At 46.8% G+C, this 12,786-nt stretch overlaps 1 protein-coding gene across 5 annotated transcripts in view; it reads right to left on the reverse strand.

Moving 5' to 3' along the window:
- MSI2 (musashi RNA binding protein 2) overlaps positions 1-12,786 on the reverse strand; it is a 468,006-nt gene that overhangs the window by 239,508 nt on the left and 215,712 nt on the right. For all 5 annotated transcript variants that reach the window (XM_054688818.1, XM_054688817.1, XM_037495200.2 and 2 more), the window contains one exon: positions 2,477-2,569. In XM_054688818.1, coding sequence (XP_054544793.1) covers positions 2,477-2,569 — 93 coding nt within the window. The remainder of the gene's footprint in view (positions 1-2,476; positions 2,570-12,786) is intronic.

A 12,786-nucleotide genomic window follows, 5' to 3' on the forward strand; every position in this document is an offset into this window, starting at 1 on the left:
TAAGAGTGTGTGTATGTGTGTGTGTGTGTGTTCTGTTTCCTTCAACCAGAATGTGAACTACGCAGGGTAGAGTCAGTTTGTCAATTTATCTGTTACCTCCTTTCACAGCTACTGGAGTTACTCAATGCCCCTCAGGCCCAGCAGCAAAGTCTCCCCTCCTTTGATCACTCTGGAGTCAAGTGAATTATACCAGAATCCTGAGAGGCAGTGGGGCCTGCCCAAGGGGACACCAATGCAACACTAGGCAGCCATCAAAGGAGGAGACGGCTGAGATAATACACAGGCCTACGTGTGACACCAGCGAGGGAAACACGAGCAGAGCTAGTGTGAAGGCTTTGAGACATCCAAAGACATCCTCGTAGCCCCTTAATAAAACACCTGATAGGTTTACCCAGCCTGCCGGAATCCACACACAGTACTGCAAAGTGAACCAAGCCGCTTCAGCCCCGTGAGTGCCAAGGCAGGAGCCATTGTCTGTGATCGCCTCACAGACGAGATAGCAACTGCTCCCAGGCAGCTTGCTGCCACGGGCCCAGCCAAAGCCTGTAGAGCCTCCCACTGCTGGCGTCCTGGCTCACAACTGTGAGCGTTAATGAAAAAATGACAGAAAGTCAAAGAGAAAGGAAAAAAAGACCGAGGAAGCAAACCGAGAGTTGGGAATGTGCAGAGATGTGGCAAGTATAAGCCTGTCTGGAATATTCTCACAGCCCATCCAGGCAGCAGCAACTTCCCTGACACTCGCAAATAGGCCCTTGAGATTCCAAGGCAGGTTATGGCTCGAAAAAGAAATCCCACCTCATGTTTGCAAACACTACCCCTGGCCTTGTTTTAAAGGCAGGCCGGTAGCAAAGAGGGCTCACACTCCAGAACCTTCCATTCCACAAGCTGGACTTGTCTCGTAATCATTTTCAATCTCTCTCCCTAGCAGGAGGGGCTGGGTGATGGACAAATTCCCCTTCATGCTTTAAATCAGTCTGGACTGTAAAGTCCATGATCAGCAACACACTTAACTATTCTTTAGAACTGGCCAGAATGAATCAGCTCCAATTGGCCGTGCCAGAGAGTGCTGTGGGGAAGGCATTTTTCATAACCAACCTGGAAGGGCAGTTAAGTGCTATTCTGAATGCAGGGTTGGGCTGAAGGATGCTGGTTTCTCTTTGTTGCATGGCCTCCCATTCATGCAGAAATTGATTAATTCCAGAGACAGGGAACTCTCCATTTTGAAGCTAAATAGAGGTCATGGCACTCATCCCAGACAGTAACTCACATCTGGACACATCTGGGGATAGGGTCACAGCTGCCCATCACCTTGGGCAAACAAATAAAAGCACAGAACCTCCACACCAGCCAGAAGGCAACAGCGACTTTGTGCTACCCAGGGTGAGCATGATGGCCAGTGTCACAAGGGGAATTGAATGATGAGCTTAGATAAACAGGTGCAGCATCCTCTCAGGATGCCTGAGCAGCCCTGGGAGACACACACACACGCAGATGCATACAAGTGTGCATACACACAGGCCTGTACAGAAGGAGACCGTCCATACTCAGGCTCTCGGGACAATGCCCACAACTACTCAAAGATGCAGGAAGCTGAGCGGCAGCCCAGCCACACACCTACCAGCCTCCGGACACATGGAAGTCAGAAGAGGGGTACTATGCAAACCCAACAAGGGCCAGTCCCCTAAAGCCACCCAACTCAAGACCTGGGGAAACACAACCACCTGAGGACTGTGTTACCTCAGGAAGAACCCATTCTTCAAGGCACCGGCTCCCGGATGCCTCAGAAAGAGGATAAGTACGTCACACACAGGGTTACACAGCTTATCTGACTGTTGTCTATCTGTCTGTCTGTCTGACTCCCTCTGTCACACTTACACACACTCTCATTCCATTTCTTGACTGATTTGGGGCATTCTGTGTTGCTCCCAGCCTGCTTGAGTAGCAGAGCCCAGAGAATAATTTTACCACTGCCTCAGACATTCTGACAGGTACACAGGCCCAGCATCTTTGCCGAGTTTCCTTGGGCATCTGACAGAAGAGGGCTCAGTCAAAAAGGGCCCCAGGGAGACTCCCTTAAATGCAGTTTCCAGAAAGGCACAGAATGAAGGACAGCACTGACTCACAGCTCCCTAGCAGCGCTGTGGGGGCTCCTGCCCCGTGACTCAGAGCTCCACATCCCTCCCCAGCCACAGCTACCGGCAGCTCCCGGCCCAGGCTCCACGTGGCTGGCAAAAGCAAGCACAACCATACTCAAAGGCCACTCTGTCTGCTCCTGCAGGCACAGAGGTCACCAAGTCGACCACAAGATGGGCTCTTCCACCTCGGCTCCTGCCGAAATTCACTTAAATCTTGACAGCAAGTTCAAGGACACAGTTCTTGAGGACACAGCTGTGGCAAAGGCAGAGGCTATGGCAGCCACGTCTAAGGACTGGACAGGTGGCTCTGCATGTGCTCACCAGCCCCACACACCACTTACCTTGCCAAACTGCTCGAAATATTGCTTTACATCTTCCACCACTGTGTTTGCAGATAATCCGCCTACGAATATTTTCTTTGTTCTTGTGACCATCTGTAAGAAATGATAAAAGGAGGACACGGGTTAACCAGGTTATCTGAAACAATGCTTGCTAAGATGCTACAACAAGCCAGACTCCACATTTCTCTAGGAAGGCAATTTTACATTTATTCAAGCTGTGCAGAGAGGGCCCTTTAGATGGCTCGGGGAATTGAAGACAGTCATTCTGGATACCCTAAAACTTCAGGATGCAACCTAAAAGCTTGAGTTCCTCACAGAGCGGACTTCAGAACTTCCCTGGACATAGCACACACTTTCATTCTGATGTTTTCATTCAACAAGAAAAGCCACATGGCAATGCTGTATATTAAAGCTAAGAGTGTAAACACAGCAGAGTTATGTGCATAAAAACCTGCTGCCCAAAAAGTATCCATAAAATCTGTCAATAGAAACTCACATGTAGGGTCTCCCTGTTGGTGCCAGGGGTTAAGTCTCAGCACTATGAAGCAATCCGCAGCTACTGCAGCGCAGCACAAATTCAATCCCCAGCCAGCCACGGAGCTCAGCAGACCACTCCTGTCTTGCCCACTGCTCCCCTCAGCAGTGTATTTCAGTCAATCCGCCTGTTCTGCTCCCCACTCTGTCTCTGGTGAAGCCTCTCACTACCCACACACCTCTGGCCTGTAGCCCAGCATAAATAAATCTTTAAAAAAGAAAAAAACTTGCATGTAATTCAAAAATAGGCATGGACTATCTCTAATGAGCTGTGGGTGCTGATGTCTGCCAACAGAACCAATACTCAGTTAAGCCCATCAAATCCCAGGTCTCCACACCTTTGTCCACAAGGTCCTTCTCCTTGAAATGCCTCTCTACTGCTCAATCCCTCATGGCAAGTTGTAACCAGCTTCCGAGATCCAACCACTTTCCCCACAATTAAAATTATCTACATAGTTGCCCCATCCAAAAGCTATTCCCCCCTTTTCTGAAATCCCCAACGCTATACCCACCTGCCTCTCAAGACACTCACTACTCGCCATCTAGTACTGACATCACTGATAATCCCCACAGTGAGTCCCTATTCCTCTTGATACCCCCCCACAATGCCAACAAATAATAAAACAAGCCCCCGCACCATGTTATTTATGTCTATGACAACTCATTGTAGGATGTTTAGAGCCATGGCTGCCTGGGCCACTCACTTATCCTGGGTCATTACCAGAGACTCCTGACACATTTGCTGAGAGAATGAACCCATCAACCCACCTCCAACAGGAAGACCCAGGGCAGAGTGATGCCCAGGGACACTGCGGTTGCAGGCAGGCTGTGCTGAGGAGTGCAAAAGGCAGTAGAAACCCAGCCTCTATCCGAATTTGGGTGTGACCCTGAACAGAACTCACTCCTAGGGTCTGGGTTCTGTCCTCTGCACTTGAAGTCCTGGACCAGGCCTCCAGGCCCCACCTAAGCCTGAACTTGCATAAATCTGCACATAAGACAGACAGGACCAACGAAGGTGCCCAGACTTCAGGGAGCTCCCGCTTTAGCTTAGCAGCTCCCACAGGGATATATGTCGGTGCAGCCCTCTGCTTGAGCCCAAACTGGAATATCCTTGTAGTGGACTTTCTGCCCTGCTTGAAAAGGGCATTGTGCCACAACTCTATACACTTCCTTTGGACTGTGAGAGTCTGGCAGTGACTTAAATGTGGGTTTAAGCTGTGATTTCCCATTTTCCCATCTCTTCAGATGAACGGGAGATTAGATAATTAATATGAGGACCTTCAATGAAGATCTCACCAATGTTCACATCCTCAGAGCTCCAAAAATCTCTACTTTATGACTGGGCATCTTGTTCTGCTCCTTATTGCCCATGGCCCTTCTTACTTATTTAAGGATCAAGGTCACCTCTACAGCGAAACTCCATCAGGCCCTCTCCAGGTTTAAATTTCTCCCTACACTCACTCCCTAATCACCAATTTTTACTAACCTAACTTTGTTAATGTATTCATGCAACAGATATAGTAAGTGCTGGATGCTGGAACTTACATTCTAATATGATGTGGAATTTAATCCACTATAAAATGGAGATATAATAATTAGCCTACCACACAAGGTTACCCTATTAGGACTAAATTTAATAACATATGCCAAAGTGTCTAAGCAGGACACTGGGTAGACGCTAAGTAGATGGTCACTCTAAATCCAAAGTCAATTATAAATTCATCCTTCAAGCTCAGAATAAACGTACAGCAGAAAGACATCTCATACAGAAAACTCTGATAAATAAACTTATTGCCCCATTTTCTTCCACTATAATTTCTAAAACATTTTCCTGCATCTCTGCATGATTTCAGATGGGCAAAGGCTCCCAATAGTTTCATTTTAGATTTTTCACTTCTTTTTTAAAACCCCAACCAAGAAATTAAATATTCATAAAGAAACACTAATGTGATCTGCAAACATGCTCGAGTGTAGTGGAATTCTCGACTTAAAGAAACTCAGGAGGAGCATTCTATAAAATGAACCCCATGGTCTCATTTATACACTGTTTAGAGCCAGGCGGGTAGAGAGCAGGCCCTTTTTATATTGTAAACGTTCACATGAACCCAGAGAACAACACAACCAACATGTCTTCATTCCAAATAACAGAAGTCAACAGAATGTTCATTCCCCAGCAACTGGTTAAATGAAAAGGTCCCCTGTTAAGACTCTGCTCCGTTGCTTCTAGCAGTAAACCTGCCAAGACAGAGCCCTAACCACTGGGGCAGACACCCAGCGATAAATCTACACAGTCCCAGAAAAGTCTTTACAACACCTTTTTTTTTTTTAAGCATGAGAAATTCCAGGCCTCAGACAATGCACCAAAGTATCTAAGTTACCAAAAAAAAAAAAAAAAAAAAAAAATCCCCTCCCGGAACCAGCTCAGATACAGTGATGGATCCCACTCTTGAGCAAATGCTAAAAGGAAACTGGTTTAATCAAAACCTTCCAAATGTGAAAAGAACAGCGGGAAGATGTGCAACACTTGCTTAGCTGCTCACCAACATCTCAGCTTCAGGAAAGAGAAGCGCGGCTGGGGGCAATGAGGCCCTGTAGGGTGACCACCGCCCCACCAGGGGCATCCTGGGAGGGATGGAATGATTTGCTTTGGGAATGCTGATGGCATTGCATTACTAACTGGACTATAGACTGCTGGATGATTTGCATTCTGGAGAGGAACTCGGGAGGCAGGTGTAGGACTCTAGAATCACACATTCTTCCCTCCATTTCCCTTCCATCTCCATTGCTACTGAGAAGGATGGAGAGGGGGCAATGTGGGGGTGTTGTATAAAGGCTCTCAGCAGGACTAAATGGAGGTCCTCAAATCCCCATCAGTACTATCTGTGTGTGTGTGCATGCATGTTGGAGTAACTCTATTCCTGATCCTTGAATCTTGGCTTCCATTTGACGCAGGAACCACTCAGGACTCCCAGAACTTTAACCCTTGTCTGACCTTGGGACACAGCAAGCAGGACAAGTCACCCACTGGACCCCTGGTTTTATCTTCCTTCGTGTTAAGAAAAGTCCTCGCCACCTCCAGTGGAGAGAGCCACCTGTGTTTTCTTCCTGTGGTAGGCCCTTCGGGTAACTGTTTCCTAACCCACAGCCTTCACACCAATGCAGAAGTTAACCACACAGGGTAAGAGAAGCAAGCTTCTGCACACCAAAATGTCACATGACCCCACTCCCACTGGGTCCCACAGTGCTCCTAGGTAGATAGAACCGTCCATCCATTCCAAAGAGCTCAGCCCAAAGTCCATTAGGAAACTGATGTCAAAAGTCCTCTTCCTGGAGTGTCTGGTAGGGGCGGTTGCAGAACACACTCTGGTACGTGAATGCTTTTCGCTCTTAGACAGTAGATGTCCACCAAGAACCCTGAGCCACTTGGTGGGTCAGTCCCTCCCCTAAGAGATGCCCCTTTCCTTTTTATGATTTAAGGTGGCATTCTGGGAAGTGGGGGGTGTGTGTGTGTGTGTAATCATTGCCTCGCAGTTTTGTATTTAGACCCATAATTTAACTAAACACCACAGCTCTCCACATACCTCTTGGCTCCACCAAGAAAACCCCAGCACCCGTTCCAGGTTGGAAAATTGCTGTTTACACATAAGAACTGGCCAAAGTTAGCTGCTAACTCGACTGCGAAGAATACTCCACCTTCTTGCTTCTAACCAGGGCTAACTTTTTTTTTTTAAGTTTGAAAAATTCCCTTTTAAAAAAGTGTTTCCTTCTAAAACTGTCACTCAGAGGGGTTGTATTTTTATAAAATAGGATAAATCAGATAAGGGTGTATATGTGTGAATAGGTACATATGTGTGTATTTGAAATCTGGAAGGAGGTCAGAAAAGATAAATCACTTTTAAGAATGAAATTGAAAGGGAAAACTTAGCATTGATCCAAACACATTCGTTGTTATACAAGAAAACATTTTTTTTTTGGAAGCTGGAAATATTTATTACCTTGTTTTTAAATATAATTTATTATTTTTTATTATTTAGTATACCATTGTTTTACATCCTTGTTAATATTTTGACAGTATGGCATTTCTGCTCTCAGATGTGGTCACCATAGTTTTCTCCCGCCACCAAAGCTCCATAATCCCCCATCATAGTCCACTGTGCTGCCCCCTCTCTCATCCCTCCCCCTCATTCCCTTTCCCTTTCTGGAGGCCTCAGATCTGTGGCAAGCTTTCTAGGGTTGGTTTTATTTTATTTATTTATTTTTTTAAAGATTTATTGATTGATTGATTGATTTATACATACATACATGCAAGCACTGGGTACAGTCAGAAGCGCGGGAGGGTGAGAGAATTCACCAGAGCCAGAGCGGGGAGCAGAGCAGGCAGAGGGACTGAAGTACACTGCTGAGGGGAGCAGCGGGCGGCAGGAGAGGTCTGCGCGCCATGTGGGACCCTCCTCTGGTGGCCGGGGAGCAGCCAGGGATTGAACCGGCGCAGCAGAGGTTGCGGGCAGCTTCGCAACCCAGCGCTCAACCGCTGCGCCACTAGGGAGGCCCTAGGGTTGGTTTTAAACTTTGTCTTTGTCTGAGACTTTACTTGGTTTCTCTATACTGAAGTGACACCATTCAGTATTCATCTTTTTCCTCCTGGTTTATTTTGCTTAGCATAATCCCTTCCAGCTCCATCCACATTGCACACATGGCATGAGTTTATCTTTTTTGATCACTAAGTAGTATTTCATTGTGTATGTATACTACTTCCTCTTGATCCACAACAAATATTTCTAAATCCTGACAAATGCATGGAAACACAAGAAATGGCTCTAAAGAGTCTTAAATGGGTCTGAGAGGGGCCCAGACAAAAATAAGTTAGCTCTTGCCATCATCATGTTCCAGAAAAAGAGTTTAAATTCCCGTTAGTGAAAAAATATAAGCCACCGTCACTGCCCAAGAACAGAGGCTCATGTACAGATTCTCTCTCATCTGTGAGACCCCAAGATGGAGTGAGCCCGGGAAAGGTGTCACAAAGCTAGTACCGGGTAGGCTCCACTGACCCATTACACGGATGGAAAAATCAAGTCCCAGATGACTCATGACATGTTGGCAGAGATCATAGGGTTTCATCTCAGATTCTGAATTTGGTGAGTATTTTGTTCTTTAGAATCTAGGATGAAGCCGTCATATTCTCCCATGTCACTCCACATTGGAGAACTGTATGGCAAAGATGCTCTAGCCACGTGGACAGAGATGACAGAAGTCCCTAACCTCACGGCACCATTCCCCAGGATGGCTATTCCAAGGGAGCTGCGCTCTAAAATTCCTGTTTCTCTCAGTAATTTTTTTCATTCTTCTTTCCTCCCCTTAACTAGCACTCTTGTTACCACCAGCACCTGAATCCAGTGGCAAAACCTCACTTAACATACAAAACCCGAATACAGATCAGGTGTTGGGCATCTTTTCCAAATATTTCTAGAAACACATTTAGGAAAGACTGTAGTGGGTTGACTAGAGTCCCCCCAAATTTATATTCACCCAGAATCTCAGAATGTGATCTTATCTGGAAATAGTACCCTTGCATATAAAATTATAAGGGAAATGATTAAATCATTCTGAAAGTAGGGTGGACCCTAAAGTCAATGATTGGTGTCCTTATAAGAAGAGGAGAACACACACACACACACACACACACACACAGAGAGAGCCATGTGAGGGTGGAGGCAGAGACTGAAATGATGTGTCTACACACCAAGGAATGCCAAGAATTGCCAGTATCTCCCAGAAACTAGAAGAGAGACATGGGATGGTTCCTCCCTCACGGCCTCCAGAAGGAAGAACCCGCCAACACCGGCTTCAGATTTCTACACTCTTGAAGTGGGAGAGATGACATTTCTGTTCCTTAAACCACCCAGTGTACAGTCATTTGTAATGGCAGCCCTGGGACACTAATAGAGACCAATTTGGGAGGGACCCCGAGACACCCAGGTCACCTTCCCTTGGCGAGATCAGAGCCACAGTTTGCTGGAAGCCACCACCAATCTTGGGGAAGGAGAATGTGACACCCGTAGAGAGAATGTGACGTGTGACAAACTGAACCTGCCATCCCCAGAAGACAGGTCACACTTATCATACTCATCAAAACATCCCCAGACGGCAGGGGCCCAGAAACAAGACTCTGCCTCACATGATCAGGTGATACCTGTGAGGAGGTGAGAGACCAAAGAAAACCGAAAGGAGAAACAAGCTCAACACTGCCCAAAGATTCATGTTCCTCTGATAAAATACATGCTAGGGCCTCCCTGGTGGCGCAAGGGGTTAAGCACCGCACTATGAAGCAATCCGCAGCCTCTGCAGCATGAGTTCGATCCCCAGCCAGCCTGCGAGCAACCCACATGGTGCAGCAGACCTCTCCTGTCTCGCCCGCGGCTCCCCTCAGCAGTGTACTTTGGTCAATCTGCCTGTTCTGTTCCCCACTCTGTCTCTGGTGAATCCTCTCACCCCCTGCATCTTTGGCCTCTACCCCAGCTCTTGTATGCATGAATAAATAAATCTTAAAAATAATAAAATAATAAAATACATCCTAAAATGTGGTCCAGGGTTTATGTGTGGGTAGGTTCCTAGTTAATAAAATCAAAAGCTGAGAAAGGTCCTCTTTCCCCGTGGAAAGTCCTTATACTTGTGTCTCCTTCCAGGCTCAGAATTCTCTGCCCTCGCTGTGGGCCAGGCCCTTCTCAAGAGCTGTGGGTCCTTCTCAAGAGCTGTCCATCGGCCCCAAGTCTCTTTAGCAGATAAGGAAACTGTGGCTCTGATATGTAAAATGTCCAAAGTGTACCACAGGTAGGGAATGCCAAACAGAGAGTCAAAGTCTTGCCCTTTCTACTCGCTGAAGCCTCTTCACTCAGGGCTGGGTCATCTCTTTTTCTTTCCAACAAAACACAACTGGGCAAAGGGGATCTGGGAGGGCTCTTAGGGGACCAAGTCTGCTCTGACCTTTTCAATTTCGAATCAAAGACGTAAAATGACAGGCCAGACACTGCTGGTGGGAACACACAATGGAGCAGCTACTTCAGAAAACAGTCTGCAGTTCTTCAAATGATTAAACTAAAGTCACCAAAGGACCCAGCAATTCCACTCCCAGGGATCTGGCCAAGAGAAATTAAACCGTGCCCCAAAACCTTTTACAGACAATGTTCACAGCAACACTGTTTGTAAGACTCAAAAAGTGGAATCACCTAAATGCCCATCAGAGGATGAAGGGATAAATCAAATGTGGTATATAGCCACATAATGGAGTATTATTGGGGCACAAAAGGGATGAAGCACTGATATATGTGGCAGCACAAGTGAACCGGAAGACCTGTCAACACAGAAGTCAATCGGAAAGACCACATATTCGAACCGGAAGACCTGTTAATACAGAAGTCAATCGGAAAGACCACATATTCGATGATTCCATTCCTATGGAGGTTCACAATGGGGCAATCTACAGAGACAGAAAGTAGATCAGTGGTTGCTCAGAGGAGGGGGAGCTGGAGGGGGGTTGAGAGATGGAGTCTCATTTTGCTCCGATAAAAATACCTTAAAATTGACTGGTGATGGTGCACGTGTGTGTGAATATACTAAAAGCTACTGAACTATATACTTAAACGGGTTAATCGTATGGTACGTGAACTCTCTCTCAATAGAGTTGTTTTTTGTTTGTTTGTATGAATGACAGACCAGAAAGATCTCTAAGTCAAGCATCTGAATGCAAAAAAGGACTTAAAATCAACCCCAGAGCCCAGAAAAGCAAGGCCCCCTGGCAGTCCCCCGGTCATCCACCAGTTAATCCCGTGTGCCTCCATTCACCGCCGGTTGACCACTGGACAGAGGTATGACAACATTTTGTTACCAACTGCAAAAATTAATTTAGCTTCAGAGGAAACTAATTAAAAATATGACCCGAGGGCCTCCCGGGTGGCGCAGCGGTTGAGCGCTGGGTTGCGAACCTGCCCGCGGCCTCTACGGCGCTGGTTCGATCCCCGGCTGCTCCCCGGCCACCAGAGGAGGGTCCCACATGGCGCGCAGACCTCTCCTGCCGCCCGCTGCTCCCCTCAGCAGTGTACTTCGGTCCTTCTGCCTGCTCTGCTCCCCGCTCTGGCTCTGGTGAATTCTCTCACCCTCCCGTGCTTCTGGCTGTACCCAGTGCATGTGTAAACGAAACAAACAAACAAACAAATAAACATGCCTCTATTAAAAAAAAAAATCAGTTTAAAAAAAAATAAAATAAAATAAAAATATGACCCGAAATGCTTCTCAGAGCTCTCTCTCCCCATCTATAGCTATTAGCCAGAGAGCACCAGGGCTCAGCCACAACTTGGCATTCCCTCTAAATCGCTTTAAAATTGGAAGGAAAAAAAATAGCCTTCATCTATATGGCGCTAGAATATAATTTACACACAATTCTCCGACATCGTCAGGTTACAACATTACCTCTGATTAAAACAACAGTAACTCACCTAAAGGAGAATGTGATCTTGTAATGAAATGATCAGGCCGCTTCAGCAGGCTGCCTGGCCTCATCACAGGGTCCTCTCCCAGGCTAATTTAAAAAATACTACTTCCTTTTACCCTTGGGGAGAAAGCTGCAGTCGGCAAGGGTGACCTGTCCACAGATTGGTATCAGAGAGTAATATCCTAGACAGTGACACTCAGACGGGGGCTAGGAAAGGTAATGGAGAAAAGTGCAGAGATGGAGTGCTGTCTTGGAAAGCACAGGAAATTAAGGATCGTGACCCATGCATCAGCTGACGTCGCTGGCCGTCAGCCCCAAGCTGCTCTGCATCCACAGGTAGCTTCTCCAGCACCTCACCCTTCTCAGAGCCTCTCCTACCTTCCCCCACTTCCCATACTCACTACTCACTATGCAGGAGGCCACAAAGACTTTCTCCAGTGTTCAAATGATTACCAATACGTAAATGCAATTAAAACCCATAATTTCTTACAGCAGTGGTATTAAGCGAAATTAAATAAGTACCCTTTACTGTTGCAGAATTTGTGAGGAAGCCATGCATTTCTGCATACGAAAGAGGCCCCAGCAAGACAGTGAAGGCAGATTCTTAATAAAGTGCAGAAAGAGTGGGAAATCAGGGATCAGACAGGATGGCAGGCTGCATGAGCTCAGCTCTTCCATTCCTGCAGTGATTCCAGCTGTGGGAGCCCTATTCGCCCATCCTTGGCCCAATTTTTCTGAAGGTATAGAGTGACTCATGGTGACATGGATGGTCTGGGGGCTCCATGGCTGACACACAGGTCTGCAGTGATTCTGCCCGCAGAAATGGTCCAAATGAAACAATGAGTTTAGAATATCTTCTCTCTGACCACCCATTTTTGCATTCTCAAGCACAGCTGTGTATACTGAGACATACTCACTGACCCTGGTTGGCCAGATGAGGTTAGCTCACGTTATATAACTGTTTTGGGCCTCTCAGCCCCGCTTTGAAAAATCCCAGGTCCTCCATCAAAGGCAAAAGGACAACCCAGCCCTAGAGCCTAAGTCTCTAACACAGAATGTCTCACCCTGGCTCAAGTCTCCCCAACACCTATGCCCAGGCTCAGAGGTGCCTGAGAGCCTCCCTGCTGGCCACAGCTGGGGTAAATGAGGTCGGTTTATGTGCAGGAGGCAGGATTTATGGGCAGAATTCCAAGCATCCCCTCTTACTGCCCAAACTACTCTTCTCCTAAAACATTTTAGGTCATGGGTAGCAGCTACCAGAGAGAGGGTTTCTACTCAGAAGTTTACCTTC

Source organism: Talpa occidentalis, unplaced genomic scaffold, assembly GCF_014898055.3.
Source record: "Talpa occidentalis isolate TD23 unplaced genomic scaffold, MPIMG_talOcc4v2.1 talOcc4.7, whole genome shotgun sequence".
Taxonomy (NCBI): domain Eukaryota; kingdom Metazoa; phylum Chordata; class Mammalia; order Eulipotyphla; family Talpidae; genus Talpa; species Talpa occidentalis.